Genomic DNA, 22,056 nt, shown 5'->3' on the forward strand with positions numbered 1-22,056 from the left:
GGGGGACCAGCTGGGGAAAGTGCTGTCTGGGCCTCCCCCGCGCTGTCCGCACCCCTTCCTCAAGTTCTCCCTGGAAGGCTCCCGGTGGCTCCTGTTCCCCCAGGGTTCCGGGGCAGCCCGTTACTGCCCACCTGCCGCTCTGCTTTGTGTTAGAGGAGACTCCGCGGCCAGGCGGCGCCTCCCGCCTTCCAGCCGCTTTATCCGCCCTCACTGGCTCCTGGCTAGGAGGCAGCGGGGCTGGGCCTACAGGGGTCTCTCCAAATCCTGAAGCAGGACCGGCCCGCGGCCCGGAGGGGTTGTACACTGCAGGCACTCTTTCCCCGGGGAGGTCCCAGGCCAGGGGCGGTCCTGCTCCGGGTGATGTTCCCGGTTCAGGTGATGGATAGGGTGGGGGCGGTCCTGGTCCGGGAGGATGGATGGGGGTCGGGGCGGTCTCAGAGTTGGTGATGGCTCCTGTCCCGGTGAGGGATAGGGCGGGAGGCGATCCCAGTGGTGGTCCCGGTCCAGTGACGGATAGGGCAGGGGGGCGGTCCTGGCCCGAGTGACAGATCAGGTGGGCGGCAGTCCAGGCCCGGGTGACGGATAGAGCAGGGGTCAGTCCCGGGGTCGCTGATGGTCCCTGTCCGTGGGAACGGATCAGGCGGGGGTCGGTCCCGGTCTGGGTGATGGATAGGGCTGGGCGGTGGCTGGGCGGTGATCGGGCAGGGGGAGGTCCCGGTCCGGGTGACGGATAGAACAGGGGGAGGTCCCGGTCCGGGTGACGGATAGAACAGGGGGAGGTCCGGTCCGAGTGACGGATAGAGGGGAGGTGGCCCCCGACCGGGTGATGGATAGGGCGGGGGGCGGTCCCGGTCCGGGTGATGGATAGGGCGGGGGGCGGTCCCGGTCCGGGTGACAGATAGGGCTGGGGCGGGCCGGGACGGGCCCAGTTCCCCGGGTGACGGGCGCCAACAGAGGCGGCCTGCGGGCGGGGCGCGGGCGGCCCGAGCTCGGGGACTGTCCAGGCGTCCGGGCGCGCAGCCCGCGCCCCGCGATGGCCCGTCCCCGCCCGGGCGGTGCCCGGCGCCGGGCGCGCCGCCTCCCCGGCCCGGCGGGCGGCGGCGGGGCCGAGGGTCGCTCGCGCGGGGGCCGGGAGCCCCCCGGGGCCGCGCCGCGCGCCGCCGGCCCCAGCCTCGCCCCGCCGCCTGTCCCCGCAGGGTCCCTGCTCCTCTGGCACGGGCTGTCCAAGGCGACCCTCCACATGGGCCGGCTCCGGAACGCCAAGATGCTGGTGGAGACCGCAGTCAAGGTCGGAGACGCCCCCCAGCCCCGGGCTGTGTGTGCCCTGGCCCCCCGCGCCCACCCTGAGCAGGGACGCGGGAGCGGGAGGGGCGGGGTCCCAGGAGCAGGCAGTGGCCTGGGGATACCCCTCCCCCAACCCCAAGGCTTTGGTCCTCTACCCAGCTCTCCCCCAAAGGACTCCAGGCCAGCCCGCCTGCCCCCCTCCTCAGGCGGGACACCCTGTCTTCCGTTCCCCTCACGCGGCGCCTGGTCAGCAGGGCTTTCTCCCCTGCATCCCTGACACCCTGACCCTCCATTCTGAGTCCTGGGGTTTCTCTCCTACACAGAGCACTAGAAGGGGACACCTGTCCCCCACCCCCGCCCCACACTCCCTGTTCCCGCTCTGGCTCAGCCTGCGCCAAGGGGCTCCAAGGCATCTCGGTCAGCCTGGCTTCCTTCCTGGGCCCTGCAACCTCCCTCTGGCCTCAGCACCCCGTGCCTTCCCACCCTCGGACAGACCTGCCCGTGGCCCCCAAGACGGGAGGCTCCTGCTCTGATGTCAGCCCAGTTTCTCAGGGTCCCCAGGCTTGAAATTCCTGAGACTCAACCACTGAGCGACCAGCCTCCTCCCCGTCCCTGTCTTGGTTAACTGGGGAAGAGAGTGTCTGTGAAAAATGCTCATTAGGGGCCGGAACGATGGTCCAGCTGGTGGCGCGTTTGCCTTGCACGCGGCCGACCCAGGTTTCATACCTGGCATCCCATAGAGTCCCCCAAGCACCGCCAGGAGTAACTCCTGAGTGCATGAGCCAGGAGTCGCCCCTGTGCATCGCCGGGTGTGACCCCAAGTGCCAAAAAAAGAAAAAAAAAGAAAAAAGAAAAAAAATTAAAAAAGAAAAATGCTCATTAGTGACGCTAATTAAGCGCCAAGCGTGGGAAGTGCTGTGCACATTACCTGCCGCCTTCCAGGCCTTTGATCTGCCTCCCGGCCCCTCCGGGCCTGTTTTCTACCTGCTTGTGGCCCGTCTTCCCCCAAGTGTCAGACTTCCTGGGGCAGACGCTCACGTGCCGACGGTCTCTCGGGCCTTTATTACTAAACAACGGGAAAGGCGCCGCCGGCCTTGCATGTGGCTAGCCCTGGTTCAAACCCCCGACCCCGCCTCAGGTCCCCCAGCACCGCCAGGGGCCCTTCCTGAGCACAGAGGCAGGAGCAGCCCCCGAGCACCACTGGGGGAGCCCAGCAACCCCCCATGAAGACCCTCGTTCCCCCCGTGCAGCAGAAGAAGATCTTCATGATCCAAGGCCGCTACCCCGTCATCCGCTTCCTGCTGCGCAGGAGGGGCTGGGTGGAGAAGAAGATGCCCAACTTTGGGGGCGTCGCGCAGACCTCCAAGGAGGCGAGCAGCTCTCTGATGGGGGACAGTTATGACGTGGAGGATGGTGAGCAGCTGAGGCACTTGGAGTGCCCCCCCGTCCCGGGGCCCCGGGAGGCGAGGACGGGCCCCTCACCCTCCTGAGCTGTCTCCGCAGACGAGGACGATGTGGACATGGAGTTCCAGTCCTCGCTGTTCAACTTCGAGGGGCTCCTGCAGATGGACGAGCTCGACGGGGTGCACGCGCTCATGGTGAGCCCCGGGGGTCCCCGGGGCAGCTGCCGGGGGTTGTGGGCGCCAGCAGGGTGGGCCCCGGGCCAGTCCTTTGCTTCTCAGGCCTCAGCCCTGCTCTCAAGTGGATACTGATGTCCTTATTTTATTTGATTTACTTGTGTTTGTTGGGGGGCCACACCCGGCAGTGCTCAGGGGTTCCTCCTGGCTCTGCACTCAGGAATCACTCCTGGCAGTGCTTGGGGGACCGTGCAGGATGCTGGGGATCGAATCTGGGTGGGAGTGTGCAAGGCAAGCGCCCTCCCTGCTGTGCTATCACTCTGGGGCTCTCCTTATTTCCTCCTCTGTGTGTGTGTGTGTATGTCTCTGTGTCTCTGTATGTGTCTGTGTCTGTGTGTGTCTGTGTGTGTCTATGTGTCTGTGTGTCTCTGTGTGTGTCTGTGTGTGTCTATGTGTCTGTGTGTCTCTGTGTGTGTCTGTGTGTGTGTCTGTGTGTCTGTGTGTCTCTATGTGTGTCTGTGTCTCTGTGTGTGTGATTGTGTGTGTCTGTGTGTCTCTGTGTGTGTGTCTGGTGTGTCTGTGTCTCTGTGTGTCTGTGTGTCTCTGTGGTCTGTGTGTGTGTGTCTGTGTGTATCTGTGTCTCTGTGTGTGTGTGTGTCTGTGTGTCTCTGTGGTCTGTGTGTGTGTGTGTGTGTGTGTGCACGCGCGTGCGCCTCATCCAGCAGTGCTCAGGACCTCCTGGCCCTGTGTTCGGGAATCGCTCCTGAGGTGCTGTTGGGTGTGGGCCACGCCAGGTTTCTTGCATACAGAGCCTGTGCTCCAGCCAGAAACAGATTTTGTTTATTTGGGGGCTACACGCAGCTGTCCTTGGGGCTACTCCTGGCTCTGCACTCAGGAATCACTCCTGGTGGGCTTGGGGGAACATAGAGAATGCTGGGCTCAAGCCTGGGTTGGCCGCATGCGAGACAAATGCCCCCCCCACCCCCGCACCGTGCTATCGCGCTGACCCCCAGATTGTTTCTGATGTGGCTCGTGGGGGCTCAGGCAAGGCTGGCCTGAGAGCAGAAGGCGGGAAGGTCAGGAGTGGGCGTTGCCGGGGCCAGTGATAGCACAGAGGGGAGGGCGTTTGCCCTGCACGCAGCTGACCCGGGCTTGATCCCTGGCATCCCACATGGTCCCCAAACACCGCCAGGAGGGACTCCTGAGTGCAGCACCAGAGTAATCACTGGTCTGAGCAGCCCCGGGTATGACCCAAAAAGACAAAAACAAAAGAAAGCTGGCATTGCCTGCATGGCTGGCAGGCCCCCGGTTCATTCCTTTCAGAGTGTCCCCTCACCTCTCAGAGGTCGCACTTTGCAATGCCCGAGGCTGAGGTGGGGACAGGGGAGTCGCAGAGGCTCCCAGATGGGCATTTCTGGGTCAGGAATGTGCCCTGCCGGGCTGGTGTGTCCTTGGCCAAGTCACTCACCACCTGTGAGTTTCCAAAGAAAGCGCGGTGGTGCGCGGGGCTCAAGCGTTCGGTGGCTGAGAACGGCTCCCCTGGCCGGCCCACGGCGACAGACGGACGAAGCACCGGGGAAACGGAGAAACAGGGACCCGGGCTTGTTGGCGGTCGGTTTGTTTCTCTCTCCTCCCCAGCACTGTCCCATCTCCCCCCTTACAGCACAGTCGTGGTCGCAGCTTTGGTCGTAGCCTCAGTGATCACAGTTCCCTCGCCCTCGTCCCAGAGTCCTTACTGCAGTTATGTTAGTTCTCGAGTCCTAGCCCTCGTCGGTTTAGTCCCCGTCTGGTCTTATCTTTCTCATCTCGTCCTTATACTCATCATAGTCCCCTCTTTCCCCTTACAGCGTAGTTAGGTAGAAGTCTGAAGGGTGGGCTACACGTAGGCGGGCTTGAACATGGTCGTAACAGCAAACAGAGGTAAAGCCCCTCGTTCAGGGGAAGTTCCAGAGGATTAGCTCAAAGATGAAGTCTCACCTGAGGGTTCAGCACTCCAGATTACTAGGAGATCCGCTCAAGGGCGGGATTCCGGCCAGCGTGTGTTGCTTTTTCCTCTCCTCAGCGAGTAGTCCATTTAAGCAATCATAGTGAATTTACTTCTTACTGATATCTCTAATCATTTTGTATGAGCACAGTGAGAAATATATTAAGCTTAAAGGTTGGCTCTTCCTGGGGACATTTCGCTATATACCCCAGACTAAAGTCCTCAGTCCACGTTAGTCTCTCCTAACCCCGGCAGGGTCCTTACTCAGTTACTTCTTTTTGGGTCAGGACAGAGGTTGACCCAAAAAGTATAAGTATAATATGGCACTTACCTTGTCCCCTTTCTATGCCAGGGTAGTTCACAGCTTGCCCTAGGTCCATCAGTCCCTCGTCGGGACCCTGCTTTGGGAGTGCTAGGAACTAAGGGCAACTGAGGCTTAAGACAAGTAGTTATGGATGCCCAGGAGTAAATATTATTTTGGAGTCAGTTAACTCCCATGTGACACAGCATAGCATCCGCTGTCTTCCTGTGTCTATACGAAAAGGACACCGCTAAATAAACCATGCAGGTGACATTAAGGAAAGGGCAAAGCAATGTAGGGTTATTAGCGCCTGATGGAATTGTGTGTGCCTCAGGGGCACTGTTGTAAGAGTAGTTCAATAAACCTAAGCTCCCTGCAGGAGGAGAGAGGACAACCCAATGTTACCCAACACCCACTTGTGTATCAGTTTCCTCCTGTGTGTCAGGGGAAGAGCATGTGTCCCACATAGCTGCAGAGACGTGACGTTCCTGGTTTCACCATCTCCCAGGGGCAGAGGCGGAGCTCAGCAGAGCCTTTCTTACAAGCCGGGGTCTCTGCCCCCGCAACAAGTCCCACAGAGCTGTGAGCTTGGGTTACATGTGGCCTTCGTGTGTGTGTGTGTGTCTGTGTGTGTGTCTGTGTGTGTGTCTGTGTGTGTGTGTGGTCCCGGGGCCCCATCCCCACCTTACCGAGTGCGTGCTGGAGAGGAGGAAGTTTTCCGAGGAGGGCTACTGGACACATCCGGGTCATACGCACGTGGTTGTGGGGTCTGCACTCAGTTGGAGGCCTTGGTGGGTAGCGGGGTCCGGGGTTAGCTGCTTTTAGTGGGGTGGTCCCACACACTTGATTCCGATGTCCTGGAGATCACGTGGGTTGTGTTTCTGGGGCTGCTGGAGCGATAGCACAGCAGGGAGGGCCCTTGTCTTGCACGCGGCCGACCTGGGTTTGATCCCCAGCATCCGAGTGTAAAGCCAGGAATGACCCCTGAGCATCATCAGATGCGGCTCCCCACAGAATGTTTCTGGGATCTGGAGAGACAGGATAGCGGGAAGGGCGTTTGCCTTGCACGTGGCTGACCCAGTTCGAACCCCAGCATCCCGTATGGGCCCCTGAGCACAGAGCCAGGAGTAAGACCGGAGCACCGATGTGTGTGACTCAAAATCCAAAAATTAAATAGTGTTGCTGGGATGGCCTTGGTGTGTGCGTGAGGGCAGCACCCGCCCCGCCCGGAGCCTCACCCCTGCCCCGGGAGAAGCGCTCTCTCGCCAGACACAGTTTCTCCCCTGCCTTGTCTCCTGGCCAGTCACGCATGGTGCGGAACGAGGTCCCCTACTTCATCTGGACCACCAGGAGGGACGTGCTGGACTGCCGCTTCCTGTCCAAGGACCAGATGATCAACCACTATGCCCGGGCAGGCTCCTTCACCACCAAGGTGGGCACCCCCGGGGCCCCCAGGCAGGGGGTGTGGCATTCCGTGCCGAGGGGCCGGGTTCCGTTCTGATGCTCCAGATTGTGGGGAGCACCTGTGGGCATTGTGACTCGGGGCAGCCCAGGCTGAAGTCTCTGGAGCCGGAACCAGCAGCACATTCACTGTTCTGGAAGGTTCTGGGAGGTTCTGGACGGTTCTTTCTGAGGCAGGGATCACTGACGGGGCATTTCCATCTCCCGCACTCGGCTTTAGGGGCCTAAATCTCTGAGCTTTGTCCTCATCTGATTTTATTGGGTTTGGGTTTGGGGGGCACCCCCAGTGGTACTCAGGGGCTGCCCCTAGCTTGGTGCTTGGGGGCTCCTGGCGGGGTTGTGTTCAAGGGCCCTGGGGTGTCAGGGCCTGAACCCAGGGCTCTGGCACGCCGAGCATGTACGGCCTGTCTTCTGGGGGGCATGGCGCACGCGCACGGCGTCCCCGCTGGCCGCTCTGAGCTGCGGGGCTTGCTCTGAGCCAGGCGCCGGTGGGCAGGAGGGTCCAGGGGCCGGGCCGCCTCCCACCCGCCCGTCTGGCCCCCAGAGCGTTTGCTCTGCCCCGGGCCCTCCTGCCCACTGTCGACCTACGGCCGTTAGGGGCACAGGCCCACAGAGGGGGTGCGGGCCGGGAGAGAGAGTTGTTTCTGTGAGAGAGAACTGGGGTGACAGGGTCACCGGGAGCACGTTCCCAGCGGAGAACACAAAGGTTTGCCAGGACAAACGGGCTTGGCGCGTGAGCTGTTGGGGGGCCGGGCGGGCCGGGCCCCGGCTTCTCAGCCGCTCGCTCCGTAGGTGGGTCTGTGTCTTAACCTCCGGAACTTGCCGTGGTTTGACGAGGCCGACGCTGACTCCTTCTTCCCACGCTGCTACCGTCTGGGGGCCGAGGATGACAAAAAGGCCTTCATAGGTAAGGGGGGGCCTTGCCCCAGCGGGCCCCCAGGCCAGCAGGTCCGAGCCCGGGCAGTGGGCGCCCCTTCCCTGCCGGGTCAGCCCAGCTGTTTCCCACTGAGCCCCTCGGCTGGGCCAGCCCGACGCCTTCGAGGTGGTCAGGGGCAGCTCCTGCGTCCGGCAGGGCTGGGCTGAGGCTCGTCCCCCCCCCGCCCCCAGACTCCGGCTAAGCCGTTTCCGGCGCAACAGCAGCCGCAGAACTTGGCTCTGGAGCCAATCCTGGGTTCTGACCGAGTGTCAGAAGCAGATCGGAGCCTCCGGAGAGGGGCCGAGGGCAGGGTCGGCGGCTGGGTCACGGGCTCGGGTTCGGCCCTGGAAGCAGGCCTGGGTCGGGAGTCGGCTGAGGTAGAGGCAGGTTTTTGGTTCCGAGCGGGGCAGGGCCTGAGGAGGTTGTGGACCGGAACCGGCCTGGAGCCGGGGCTCTGAGCAGACCCCCCGCCCGGGCGCAGAGGACTTCTTCCTGACGGCTGCCCGCAGCGTCCTCAAGCTGGTGGTGAAGAAGGTGTGGCGGCCGCGTTCCCCAGGGCCGGAGGGCGGTGCTGCAGGTGAGACCTCTGCGGGCGGGCGGGCGGGCGGGCCACCTGCAGTGGAGGAGCGCGGGGCGCTGTACCCGTGGGAGGCGCTGCCCTTTGCCCCTAGGGTGCCAAACCCCAAACCTGCGTGTCCGGAACCCGGGAACCTGTGCTGGGAGGAGGAGCGCCCGCTGCCCCCCAGGCGTGCCGGCCCTGGCGGTCAGCTCGGGAGTGACCCTGTGCCCAGGGGTGGAGGACGGAGCTGCCTGAATCCTGGGCAGTGGGGACCAGGTCCAGGGGACACAGGCACTAGACAGCGGGGCCCAGACCTGGGGACACAGGAGCTGGACAATGGGGCCCGGGGACACAGGCGCTGGACATTGGGGCCCAGGGACACGGGCGCCGGACAGTGGGGCCCAGGGACACGGGCACCGGACATTGGGGCCTGGGAGACACAGGTGCTGGACAGTGGGCCCCAGGGCCACCAGAGAAGCAAGGACAAAGCCTCAGGCTGGGACGGGTGAGGGGTGAGGGGCGGACCGAGGCCCAGGGCACTGAGGGCCTTGTGCCAGGGTGGAGGCCAGCACGAGAGTGACCGGCCCCTGCGTCTCCTCAGGGAACCTGCACGCCAGGAAGGTGGAGAAGAAGCCGCTGGTGGTGTCACCCGACTTTGTGGAGGAGGCGCTGCGGGCGTGTGAGGAGTTCCTGGGCAGCCGGGCCCACTCGGACATCGACAGGGAGCCGGACGTGCCCCTGCAGCCCAGCCCCGACGGCCGCTCCTGCTTCCTCCAGCGCTACTACCAGCTGGTCCAGTAAGTGGCCCTGCGGGCGGACAGGCCCGAGTGCTCTGCCGGGCCCCGAGCTGGTGCTCAGACAGACCCTCTCTGTCTTGGGGGCCCTCTCTGGGGCTCCTGCCGGGGCCCCGCTGCGTGGGCAAGGGCCCAGCTATGCCCTGAGGTGCCTCGCCCGGGCAACGGGGCCGGCCGGCCGCGCACTCTGGGGTTGGCGGCGCTTTTGTGGCCGGTGAGTCTGGAGGGCACCAGGGTCAGCAGTGCCAGCAGCTGTCCTCATGCAGGATTTATTTTTGGGGTGTCACAGCTAGCCATGCTCAGGGTCACTCTGGCGGTGCTGGGGGCCCTCTGGGATGCCAGGGATCCAAGCGGGCCGGCCGTGTGCCAGGCAGTGCCCTCCCCGCCGTGCTGTTGCTCCGTCCCCTGCATACGAGGTGTTGGCGGAGCCTGGGGGTGATGTGGGCGTTGGTGAAAGCTGAGCCGGGGGGATTCTGTGCTTGGGGCTCCCCAGGCTCCCCAGTCCTGGGGGGTGGGCTTCGGAACTTTCTTCTTGAGCAGGAGCAAAAGGCAGCTGGGTCAGACGAGGGCGGGGTTGGGGGGGTGGTCGGGTCGGGCGTGAGGGAGAAAGGCCGGAAGCCAGAGAGTAAAGCACCTGTCGGCACCTTCTGTGTGCCAAGCACCGCCGTGCCAGGCTTCGGAAGTACAAGGACAAGGCTGAAGATTGGCCAGGCAGGTTCTGGGGTCCCTGTGGGTGGCACCAGGGAAAACAGTGGACATGGCCAGCAGTGCAGGGAGACACAGAGGCCAGAGACAGGATGAAGCGGCCAGAGAGCTGCCATGCCACTCAGTCCTTTTTCAGTTATATCTTTTTTTTTTGTTTGTTTGTTTTTTGGGTCACACCCGGCGATGCACAGGGGTCACTCCTGGCTCTGCACTCAGAAATTACTCCTGGCGGTGCTCAGGGGACCATATGGGATGCTGGGAATTGAACCTGGGTCAGCCGCGTGCAAGGCAAACGCCCTACCCGCTGTGATATTGCTCCAGCCCCACTGCCCAATTGGGATGCTGGGAATTGAACCCGGGTCAGCTGCGTGCAAGGCAAACGCCCTCCCCGCTGTGCTCTCACTCCAGCCCCACGGTTATATCTTTTAGTGTCACAGAATCGGGCCAGAATGAAGCGCGGTGGATAAGGCACTTGCCCTGCACACAGCCACGCCTGGATCCACCCTCCTGAGTGGCCCCTAACACAGCCAGGAGTAAGCCCTGAGCACCACCAGAAATATCTGGTTGTCTGGGTTTCTGTTGTTGTTTTTTGCTTATCAAACCAGATGGTCATGTTGAATTTACTTTCCTAAATGACAGAAGACCTCACCATCCCCCATGGGACATTTGGGGGCAGGGTGGGGGCAGCCCAGACAGTGCCCAGCAGATTCTTGATGGCATGGCCTATGGAAGCCTCTGGAAACAGAGGGGTCAGGGGTAGGTGAGTCCATCAGAGCCTGCTTGAGCCCCGCACTGACCGCCGGGGTCCTGGCCCTGCCCTCGGGGGCCGCCAGGGGGTAGGTGGTTTTGTGGGCTGAGGGGGTTGGGCAGGGGTCACTTCGTCCTTGAGCCGCTTGTGTGCGGTTTAGTGGCCGAGAACTGTTCCCTGTGTGTGTGGGAGAACTTGCCCGTGCACCTGTGTCCACTCGGCAGCCCGGGGAGCCCCTCCCCCCTGCTGGCATCCTGGGGCGGGTCCCCCGGAGCAGCCAGGGACCCTCAGCCTTGCACTGAGGCTGCACACTCGGGCTCAGCTGGCAGCAGGTGGACGCAGGTGCGGACGCTTCTGCACCTCAGGAAGGGTCCATGGTGAGGGGGGGCAGGAGCCCCGGGGACCACGCGGCCGCCTCTGTCCCAGCCTCTCCGCTCTGCACGCAGCCGGGCCCGGTGCTCGCTCCCCGACCTCAGCGCCCAGGAGACGGGGGAGGCCTCGGGGGAGATCGGACCATGCAGGAGCTGGGGAGAGGGGGGCCGGGGACTCGGGGGGCAGGTACGGGCAGCCCCAGGTGCCCCCCGCCCCGTGTCCTGCTGGGTCAGGGCTGCCATGGGCAGTGGGGGGGGGGAGTGGCAGAAGGCACCACGCGGAAGGGTCGAGTGAGGCCCCCGACCCGACCCTCTGCCCGCCCAGTGCTCAGGTGGTCGGTCCAGAAGGGGGCGCAGCCGAGGGCGGGACTGGAGGTCTGGAGATGCCCCCGGCTCTCCGGCGGGAGGACATGCTGGGTGGCCCGTGGGGTCGGGGCCTCGGCCTGGCTGCCCACCTCGGCCTCTCCCACAGCGAGGGGGCCGAGCTGAGGCCGCTGGACACGCAGGCGCTGCGCTGTGAGGACATGCTGCAGAAGCTGCGGGCCGTGGTCCCGCAGATCGACATGGAGGGGGACCGCAACATCTGGATCGTCAAGCCGGGAGCCAAGTCCCGCGGCCGAGGTGGGAGTCAGCCCCCGCCGCCCGACATGCTGTGTGACCCTGGGCAGGTTGTTTGGCCTCTCTGAGCCTCGGTTTCCTCTGGGAGGCAGGGTGGCTGCACATTCCGGCAAGCAAGGATTAGAGGTCGCAGCGATAGTACAGCGGGGAGGGCGTTGGCCTTGTGCCCACCTGAGTTCCATCCCCGGCATCCCCTAGGTCCCCTGAGCACCGCCAGAAATAATTCCTGAGCATCACCGACATGACCCAAATAGCTAATAATAATGATAATAATAGGGCTGGAGCAATAGCACAGCGGGTAGGGCGTTTGCTTTGCATGCGGCCGACCCGGGTTCGATTCCCAGCATCCCATATGGTCCCCTGAGCACCACCAGGAGTAATTCCTGAGTGCAGAGCCAGGAGTAACCCCTGTGCATCGCCAGGTGTGACCCAAAAAGAAAAAAAAAAAGAAAATAATGATAATAATAATAATAATAATAATAATATAGTGAAATGCGGCACAGAGGCGTCACCCACATGCAGCTCTCTCCCACCCTGGGGCTTGGGTGAGAACTCGAGCATCTCACATGGGCCTGCCTGGAGCACAGAGTCGGGAGTTACCCCTGAGCACCACCGGGTGTGGCCCCAAAGCCACCCCCCCTGAAAAAAAAAAAAAGGAGAAACCTAACTCATTAAGCACCCTGAAAAGATCGCCCCAAATCTCCAGGGGCTCCGTTGTTAGAGCCCAGGCCCGGCCCAGGTGTCACGGGAAGGCTGTGGGCGTTTCCAGCCTGCGGTTCCTGCAGGGGGGGGGATTGGCCTGTAGAGAAAACAGGAAAACAGCAGCCGCTGAAACACCATGATCTGGGGCAGGGCCCTTCTCGCTTTCTCCCCACAGCGGGAGAGATGGAGAGGGGGAGAAAGAGGGAGGGAAAGAGGGAGAGGAAAAGAGAGAGACAGACAGAGGGAGAGAGGGAGAGGGGGGAGAGAGAGGGAGGGGGAGAGGGAGTGGGAGAGAGGGCGGTGCTTATGCAGACATGTGCATATTCTGGTGTTTTGTTGTGGTTGGTTTGGGTCACACCGGGCAGTGCTCAGGAATGTCTCCTGGTGGTGCTCAGGGGACCGTATGGGCTGCCAGGGATTGAACCCAGGTTGGCCGCGTGCAAGGCAAGCAAGCGCCCTCCCCGCTGCTCTGTGGCTCCAGCCCCTGTATGTATATTTGCTTTGGTTTTGGGGCCACACTGAGGAGGGACTCAGAGGCTGCTCCCAGCTCTGTGCTCCTGCAGGGATCGTGAATGTCATGATCACATCGAGGCCTTGAGCTTGTGAGGCCTGTGCTCCAGCCTTGCGCCAACTCCCAGCCCGTGTTTGTGTTGTGTGTGTGTGTGTGTGTGTGTGTGTGTGTCCATGTGCGCGCGTGTGCATGCACTCTTAGGCCAGAACATACTGCTCATAGCTCCCACTTTTCACTGATTCTGCCGCCCGAGTCACTTACTGTCACTCATCTCCCCCCCGTCACCCACTGCCATCTCCTTGGAGCAGGTTCCTGTTGTCTGTCTGCTTGTTTGTTTGTGGGGTTTATTTTTGGTTGTAGCTTCCTGTTCCGGAGACTTTCCAAGAATCTTGGCTGTCGCGGAACAACTCTGATGTACCTAGCACAGCACTGAGGGGCAGGATCTGACATAGTCCTTGGTGAGGCTGAGGAGTATCCAGCTAGGGAACACACTCGTGGCAACAGGCACCCGTACAGCTCGTCTCCGGGGAAGTTTCCAGAGCCCCAGGGACTGTGGGCAGTCTACAACATTACTCCCATCCATCGCCCTCAGTCACGAAGTCAGGTGCCGAGAAGGGCGAAGGCGCGGCGAGCAACCAGGCAGGGCGGTGGCGGGGCAGGACTCAGCACTTCTTGCCTCGCTCAGGGCGGCCTGAATTCCAGCAGGGGGGGAAACGGCTCGATGAAGCAGAATGACTCTGAGCGAGCCGTGACGGGAAGCGATTCTGGTCTCTGGAACCTTCTCTCTGTGGGCTGTGGCTCCCAAGTGGTGCTCAGGAGGCCTGGAAGCTTCTCCCAGTAATCTCTCTTTTTTTCCTTAAACTTTATTGATTTGGCTTTTGGGGTCGCACGGAGATGCTCAGCGCTTATTCCTGGCTCTGCACTCGGGAATTTCTTTTTTTTTTCTTTGCTTTTTGGGTCACACCCGGCGATGCACAGGGGTCACTCCTGGCTCTGCACTCAGGAATTACCCCTGGCGGTGCTCAGGGGACCCTATGGGATGCTGGGAATTGAACCTGGGTTGGCCGCGTGCAAGGCAAACACCCTCCCCAGTGTGCCATCGCTCCAGCCCCTTGGGAATTTCTCCTGACAGTGCTTGGGGGACCCTATGGGATGGCAGGGATCAAACCCAGATCAGCCATGTGCAATGCAAACGCCCTCCCTACTGTCCCATCACTCCAGGTTTTTGCTTGCGGCAGAGCTGGGGCGACAGCCCTCGGTTCTCAGAACCATGGTGCTGGGACGGGGGAGTCAACCTCATACTAGACACGTGCACCCACTGTGCTATCGCTCCAGCCCCTGCATCGGGTTCTTTAGATGCTGACCTAGTTGCTGGGATGGTGTCAGGCCCCGCCTTCCCCGCCCCGTCCCTGGCCACAGACGGATCGAGTCCTTGGGCATCTGTGGCCATTCTGTCCCTGAGTGACTGGGACAGCTGATGCCACTGCCCTGGGCGGGAGACCAGGCTGCTGAGGCCCAAGTGGTGAAAGGATGAGACTGTTCGTGAGCACGTGCTTGGGGAGAAATGCAGCTGGGGGCCAGAGAGAAAGTCCAGTGGGCAGCGTAGCCTCCTCCTCACGGCCATCCTGGGGGTGCTCGGGGGCTCCTCCCGGCCCGGTGCTTTCAGAGGGACCATATGAAGGGCCTGGGGTCACACTGGGATGGGCCACACACGCAGAGCAGCTCTTTACCCCGTACTCTCTCTGTCTCTGTCTCTCTGTCTCTGTATCTCTCTGTGTCTCTGTCTCTGTATCTCTCTCTGCCTCTGTCTCTGTATCTCTCTCTGCCTCTGTCTCTGTCTCCCTGTCTCTGTATCTCTCTGCCTCTGTCTCTGTCTCCCTGTCTCTCTGTCTCTGTCTCTGTGTCTCTGTCTCTCCTCTTTCCTCTGCTTTGTTTTTCTTTTTCTTTCTGGCTCCTTTTTTTCCTTTCTGGGCGGCACCCAGCAGTGCTCAGGGCTTACTCCTGGCTGCACTCAGGGATCATTCCTGGCGTGACTTGGGAGAACCCTCTGGGGTGCCAGGGCTCAAACCTAGGTTGGCCGCATGCAAGGCAGGCGCCCTCCCATTGTATTATGTCTCTGACCTGGCTTGGTTAGTTTTATGTTCTGTTACTCACTGGCAGAAATTCCTCAAAGTTAGATATTCTTAAATTTTAAATGAAAAAGATTGGGTTTTCGTTTTGTTTTGTTGTTTGTTTGGTTGTGGACCCTACCTGGTGATGCGCCATGCTACTCCTGGCTTTCAGGAATTACTCCTGGTGATGCTCGGGGACCTTACGGAATGCCGGGGTTGGAACCTGGGTCTGCTGTGTGCAAGACCAAGGCTCTCCCCGCTGTACTGTCTCTTCCAGGCCCCCAAAATTGTTTTTTTTTTTTTTGCTTTTTGGGTCACACCCAGCGATGCACAGGGGTTACTCCTGGCTCTGCACTCAGGAATTACCCCTGGCGGTGCTCAGGGGACCCTATGGGATGCTGGGAATCGAACCTGGGTCGGCCGCGTGCAAGGCAAGCGCTCTCCCCGCTGTGCTATCACTCCAGCCCCCCCCAAAATTGTTTTTGAAGAAGGGGTCAAAGGGATAGGACAGAGGTTAAGGCACTTGCCTTGCGGGTGGCCAACCCCAGTTTGACCCCTGGCACCACATAGGGTCCCTCATGTCCCCCCATCAGGAGTGATCCCTGAGCACAGAGCCAGGAGTTGCCCCTGAGTATAGCTGGGTGTGGCCCCAAATCATGCTTTTTTGGTTTTGGATTTTGACTTGGGGCCGTGCCCAGGGAACATTCCTGGCAGGGCCTGGGGGGGGGGGGCGGGAACCGTCAAACCCAGGCCCGCTGTGTGCCCGCCGTCCTGTCTCTCCGGCTCCTTGTTGCGGCAGGCAGCCCTGCGTGAAGGCTCAGTTGGGCCGCCGTGGGCGGGAGGGGCGGCCGCAGGGCTGCGAGCGCCCACCTGCCCTGCCGGCTGCAGGCATCCTCTGCATGGACCGGCTGGAGGAGATGCTGAAGCTGGTGGCCTGCCACCCGCTGCTGATGAAGGACGGCAAGTGGGTGGTGCAGAAGTACGTGGAGCGGCCGCTGCTCATCTTCAACACCAAGTTCGACCTGAGACAGTGGTTCCTGGTCACCGACTGGAACCCGCTGACCGTGTGGTTCTACCGGGACAGCTACATCCGCTTCTCCACGCAGCCCTTTTCCCTGAAGAACCTGGACAAGTGAGCCCGCACTCGGTGCCAGGGTTGCGGGGCAGGGTCTGTAGGATGGCATCGCCCGCCACCCCCCCCCCCGGGGCCAGGCGACCTGGAAAAGCCCTGGGGCGTGGGCACAGTCACAACCCCAGGGTACAGGCAGATGGGAGTGCTCGGGTGACAAGACTGAGGTCACGGGGCCAGAGGTGGCCGCTGGACTAGGGCCTGGACCCCTCCCCAGTCCCAGGAACCAGAGTCTTCGCTGAGCCCAGGGTACTGCGAGGGCCTCAGGGGGACAGGCCAGACTCGGCCGGGAGGGGGGGCAGCGGGGGTGCGGGGCGGCCCTGAGCCCGCTGCTCTCTGTCCAGCTCCGTGCACCTCTGCAACAACTCCATCCAGAAGCACCTGGAGAACTCGCGCCGCCGAGACCCGCAGCTGCCGGCGGACAACATGTGGTCGAGCCAGAGGTTCCAGGCGCACCTGCAGGAGACGGGCTCCCCGAGGGCCTGGGCCAGCATCATGGTGCCCGGCATGAAGGCCGCCGTGATCCACGCGCTGCTCACCTCCCAGGACACGGTGCAGGGCCGCAAGGCCAGCTTCGAGCTCTACGGGGCCGACTTCGTGTTCGGCGAGAACTTCCAGCCGTGGCTCATCGAGATCAATGCCAGCCCCACCATGGCGCCCTCCACGCCCGTCACCGCCCGCCTCTGCGCCGGGGTGCAGGCCGACACCCTCCGCGTGGTCATCGACCGCCGGCTGGACCGCAACTGCGACACGGGCGCCTTCGAGCTCATCTACAAGCAGGTGAGTGGCCAGGCCCTCCCTGGCCCCAGGGGACACGGGTCCCCCCCACCCCGAGGATGCCCCGTGGGGAAAAGCCCAGCACGCCGTGACAGCCACACGCGGGGCTGCTGGCCGGAACTGAGTCCGGCCGCTTCGCCATCGAGCCTGTGTCCTCCGACTCAGGGCTCTGCGAGGGGGTACGGCGCAGTGGAGAACCCGCCCTGTGAGGGGCTGAGGATGGGGGTGCGGGGGGCTGGTGCGTGTGCATCTGCAGCCAGGACCTGGGCCGGGACGCGTGAGAGTCAGTACTGCCGCCCTGGCCTCCCGAGTCGCAGCCCCGCCGCCCCCAGCCCCGACTCCTCGGTCTGAGCACCAGTGTCCCCTCTCGCCCGCGATGGCGGCTGTGTCGTTATTTGACTCACTTCATTCCAAAACAGACGTGAGTGGGGCTGGAGTGATAGTACAGCGGGGAGGGTGTTTGCCTTGCACGTGGCCGACCCAGGTTCAATTCCCGGCATCCCATAGGGTCCCCTGAGCACTGCCAGGAGTAATTCCTGAGTGCATGAGCCAGGAGTAACCCCTGTGCATCGCCGGGTGTGACTCAAAAAGCCAAAAATCCCAAAAAACAAACAAACAAAAAGACGTGAGTGCGCTAGAGAATGAAGAGGGCTTTCTTTTCTTCTGGGGGGATTTGGGAGACACCCAGTCTTTCTGTGGGCCTCGGGGGTCCGTGAGGTGCCAGGGACGGAACAGGAGCTGGTGGCATGCAAAGCAGCCTGAAGCCGGTCCCTGTCGCTCTGGCCCGAAGGCGAAGGTTCCCCGTCAGGGTCTGGCCGGTGGGTCGGACATGCCGGCAGAGGCCCCAGGCAGCCGGCGCTGGGACAGATGTCAGCTTCCGCCCACCCCTGGGCCTGCGCTCCCGAGAGGATAAATGGGAGTGAGACGCTGCTCTGGTTCCCGCAGGCCGTCCCGCAGGGGACCCCAGACTTGGGGTCACAGCTCACAGCCTCAGTTTCCTTCAGAAATCCCGATTTCTCCACAACGCCCTTCACCGCACCTGGTTTCTTTGAGGGGAGGGGGGGCGTGGGAGGGCCACACCTGGTGATTTACTCCTGGCTGTGTGTTCAGGGGTTCTTCTTGGTGGTGTTGGGGAATTGTGGGGGCAGGAATCGAACCCGGGCCAGATGTCTGGCAAATGCCTTACCTGATGTACTTTCTCTCCAGATGCAAATTGAAAACATTTTAAGTTATTTACCAAAAATATTTTTTTGGTTTGTTTTGGGGCTACACCTGGTGGTGCTCAGGGCTGACTCCTGGCTCTGTGCTCAGGGATCATTCCTGGTGCAGCTTGGGGGGGGCACATGGGGTGCCGGGATTGAACTGGGTTAGCTGCATGCGGGGCCAGTGCTGTGCTGTCCTGTGGCTCCTCCTGGGATCCCTTCGCTGGGGTCTCTGGACGCTGAGCTGGGGGGCACAGCGTAGGGCGGAGGTGCTTGCCTTATGTACCTGGTCCCTGAGCCCCTCTGGGAGCTGCCCTGGAATGCAGAGCCGGAGGAGCCCCTGAGCACTGCTAGGGCGGTCTAGAACCCTCCCCTCCCCTCCCCCAAAATCATGAGCTTTCCCTCATTAATGGAGTTTAACTGAGTCCAGTACTCTCTCTTCTTTTTTCTTTCTTAATCTTTCCTTTCTTTCTTAATCCTTCCTTCCTTCCTTTCTTTTCTTTCACCTTTCTTTCTTTCTTTCTTTCTTTCTTTCTTTCTTTCTTTCTTTCTTTCTTTCTTTCTTTCTTTCTTTCTTTCTTTCTCTTTTTGGATTACACCTGGGGATGCACAGGGGTTACTCCTGGCTCTGCACTCAGGAATTACTCCTGGCGGTGTTCAGGGGACCCTATGGGATACTGGGAATCAAACCCGGGTCGGCCCCGTGCAAAGGCAAACGCCCTCCCCGTTGTGCTATTGCTCCAGCCCCTCTTATTGCTTTTTGCTTCTCCTTTCTCTCCCTCAAATGGAGTGGCAGGGAACCCGCTGGGTGACAGTGTACCAGCAGGCGGGCCCCCAGAGGGTGCGTGTGGCCCCAGAGAGCCCGTTCCCCTGCCCCAGGGCTGCTCTGTTTGTAGCAAGCTCCAAGGGCTTGTGCTGGGGAAAGCACTGCCGAGCACCCACGGGGCGGGGACCGGGGCTTCCTGCAGGACGCCAGCGGCAGAAGGTTCAGCTTGAGGGCTGGAGTGACAGGACAGCGGGGAGGACGCTGGCCCTGCACACGGCCAACCCGCGTTCAATCCCCGGCAGCCCAGATGGCCTCCCGAGCCCCGCCAAGAGTGACCCCAGAGCACAGAGCCAGGAGTAAGCACAGCTGGGTGTGGCCCAAGAGACAAACCAGAAGAAGGCTGAGCTTGAGGTGACACAGGAGCGACCCCCGTCACCGGCTCCCCTGCGCTCTTGTCACCGCAAAGTCCCGGCTCCCTCCACCCCTTCTCTGTGGTTTTCCGGGCTCAAGGCAGACCCCAAACCTCCTGTTTGAGGTGGGTTTGCTCAGTGCAGGAGACAGGTCATGGGCCATGGCCCGGGGAAACTGGAGGGGGGAGGGACGAGGGAGTGTAGGGGTGCTGGGGACCCGGCAAAGCCCACCTCCGCTGGGGACTAATCCTGGCCTCCAGAGAGAGCAGGAAGGCAAAGGGGGGATAGAGCCATGGTACAGCGGGGAGGGCGCTTGCCTTGCAAGCGGCTGACCTGGGTTCGATCCCTGGTGCCCCATATGGTCCCCCACTCCCCCGCCCCCACCTCACTGCCAGCCCTGCCAGGAGTGATTCCTGAGCACAGAGCCAGGAGCGCGTCCTGATCATCGCCGGGTGTGGCCCCAAAACCAAGAAAAAAGAAAAACAAGAATGCTAAGGCGGGGGCTGGAGCAATAGCACGGCGGGTAGGGCGTTTGCCTTGCACGCGGCCGACCCGGGTTCGATTCCCAGCATGCCATAGGGTCCCCTGAGCACCGCCAGGAGTAATTCCTGAGTGCAGAGCCAGGAGGAACCCCTGTGCATCGCCAGGTGTGACTTAAAAAGCAAAAAAAAAATAAAAAATGCTAAGGCGTCCCTCGGCCGCGAGCCCCGGCTGAGCGCGTGTCCCTCTCGCCCGCAGCCCGCGGTGGAGGTGCCGCCCTACGTGGGGATCCGGCTGCTGGTCCAAGGCTCCACCATCAAGAAGCCCCTGGCCGTGTGCCCGCGGCGGCTGGAGGCGCACTCGGCCTTCCCGCACCTGCCGCCCCCGCCGGGCTCCGGGGAAGGCAGGAGCTGGGGGTGTCCCCCCCACAGGGCCGCGGTGCGGCCCGCAGCAGCGGGCGCCTGGAGCGCGGGGGGCGCGGAGGCGCCGGACCTCGCCGCGGGGCAGCCGGAGCAGGAGCAGGAGCAGGACAAGGCCAGGAGCGCCAGGGCCCCGGGCCGGCCCGGCCTGGAGGCGGGGGGTGAGCTCCGCACTGGCGTGGGCCGGGTGCGCCCCGCGCCCTTCCCCGGCACCCTGCGGCCGGCCCGGAAGAAGCCCTGCGCCCTGGGCAGGGGCGCCCCCGGCCAGCACACCAGGCCCCGCAGGCCGTTCCTGCCCAGCCTCCCCTCCCCCGCGGACACCGCCCAGTAGCCCCGCGCCGGCTCTAGAAATACACTGTCACGCTGTCGAGTGAGCACAGCCTCCCGGGCCCACAGGTTTCCAAGGCGCCAGCCCCGCCCCTTTCTCCCCTCCCCCCCATGCCCTGTGCTCCCCGTCCACCCTCTGGCACGCACAGGGACCAGTTTCCAGCCGAGGCCTCACGTGGTGGTGGGGGCGCTCAGGAAGGGGCCCGCGGCCACGCAGATCTGCAGGGGTGCAGCTGCCCCGCCCATCACACACCGCGGCCGGGCCCAGCACCTGGAGGGGCGCGCCACAGGACCCTCACCTCCACAGCCACCCGCAACGGCGGCTGCCAGCCCCCCCTACCCCCCCGCCCTTGCAGGCCCTCACGCTCCGCTTGCTCCCACAGCCCCCGGCCACGTCCCCAGCCTCTACACTGAGGGCCGGCTGCCGCCCTCCCGCGTGCTCCGACCCCCAGGCCGGGTCCTCCGGCTCCAGCACGGCGGGCTGATGGGCAGCACGGCGCTGTCCGCCACGGGCAGGGCCCTGATGTCACTGCCCACCGCCAGAGTCTGGATTTCCTTCTCGCCTCACCCCAGCATCCTCCTGGCACCGAGTTTCCTGGACCCCGAAAAGGTGGGCCTGCGCCTGGGACTCACACCGCGGCGGGGGTGAGGCGAGGAGCCAGGGTCGGGGCAGGAGGACCCCCTCAGCACACAGTCCTCCCTCACCCCACCCGCCGCGCCCCCTCCCAGGAGGCTCTCGCCCCCCACCACCTGCCAGGCCTCTGTCCTCAGAGGGGTCTGTGGCATCTCCCCTTTGAAACTGCGACTCTCCCCAGCAGCCGAAGGAGCAAGATCAAAGGCAAACCCCAGCCCAGGGCCCGGGGCGGCAGGGCCAGGAAAGGCCTCACAGGACCCCTGAGCGCCCACGGCCTCCGGCCCCCTGGGGGGACACGGCCAGGCCGAGGAGCGCGTGGGCAGTGCGGCTGAAGAGCCCCCGTCTCCGGCTTCATCCCGTCCTGGACGCGGCTAAATAAAGGGGAGCGATCGAGGCACCCTGGGCTGGGCTCCGTTTCTGCCGGAGGCCGGAGAATGGGCTGGCCAGCACCCTGGGCCTTGGGGGCCAGAATCCCCCCAGCCGGGGACAGCTGTGGCATGGCCAGAGAGGGGGCAGGAAGCTGGGACACTTTGCCAACAACACTGGTGAGCACGGGGGGGGGGGGGGGGCCAGGGGAACTGGGCTGGCAGCTGACTCTTCCTGGATCTGAGACTCAAACGGGGCAGCGGGCACGAGGGGGGGACCTTGCCTCTCCCCCCGCCCCCCGCTGCCAGGGCTCATGAACAGCCGAGTCAAACATCCAACTCCCTTGGGCTGGAGTTCGGTTTTCTCGTGTCCGAGGCTGAATGGTGCCGCCACCCCCCCACCCCAGAAATACATCCTGTTCTGGAATCTTCTCTGAAAACAGGGTCTGGGCCCGAAACACGGAGAGTTGGTGCAGGAGAAGGGGGGAGGGGAGTGGCCGTGAGAAGTCTCTCGCGAGCCGGAAGAGGACGAGGCCCGAAGCCTGAGGCCAGCATCGTCCCAGGCCTTTGGAGGGCCGCCCGGGGACCTGACGTCCAGTACAGCGGGCGTCACCGTCGAGGAAGCAGTGCTCCTGCCCGGGAATTCTTCAGAAGGCACCAGAAACGGGCACGGCAGGACCCTCAGGGGTGGGAGTCGAACCCCCGGCCCAGGGGCACCGCAGGAGCAAGCCGCAGGGTCCCTATGGCAGGTTCCAGGCCTGCAGAGGGCAGCCGCCCCACACCAGGGCAGGCTGCGAGCCAGACCCAGCCGGGCCTTTCAGGGAGTCAGCACCAGCGCCCGCTCAGGCCGGGAGTCCGCGGCGAGGGTGCAGGAACGCCAAGCGTTTCCCGGTGGGCCACACGGC

The 22,056-nt window shown here is 63.0% G+C and overlaps 1 protein-coding gene across 4 annotated transcripts; it reads left to right on the forward strand.

Annotated features, from left to right (window-relative positions):
* The first annotated feature begins 1,087 nt into the window (after positions 1-1,087).
* TTLL3 (tubulin tyrosine ligase like 3) lies at positions 1,088-21,180 on the forward strand. Of its 4 annotated transcripts, none has more exons than XM_055134810.1 (13): positions 1,088-1,288; positions 2,535-2,697; positions 2,788-2,882; positions 6,450-6,578; positions 7,400-7,514; positions 8,005-8,100; positions 8,684-8,879; positions 11,173-11,321; positions 15,531-15,774; positions 16,116-16,551; positions 19,665-19,986; positions 20,536-20,762; positions 20,968-21,180. In XM_055134810.1, the coding sequence occupies exons 1-13, from the start codon at positions 1,241-1,243 to the stop codon at positions 21,163-21,165; spliced, it is 2,418 nt and encodes an 805-aa protein (XP_054990785.1). In that variant the 5' UTR covers positions 1,088-1,240; the 3' UTR covers positions 21,166-21,180. The 4 variants fall into 4 exon arrangements, with proteins under 4 accessions (XP_054990785.1, XP_054990786.1, XP_054990787.1 ...); XM_055134811.1 differs by having other exon boundaries at positions 20,971-21,180; XM_055134812.1 differs by having other exon boundaries at positions 2,538-2,697.
* The last annotated feature ends 876 nt before the right edge of the window (positions 21,181-22,056 follow it).

This window comes from Sorex araneus, chromosome 4 (genome assembly GCF_027595985.1).
Source record: "Sorex araneus isolate mSorAra2 chromosome 4, mSorAra2.pri, whole genome shotgun sequence".
NCBI lineage: Eukaryota > Metazoa > Chordata > Mammalia > Eulipotyphla > Soricidae > Sorex > Sorex araneus.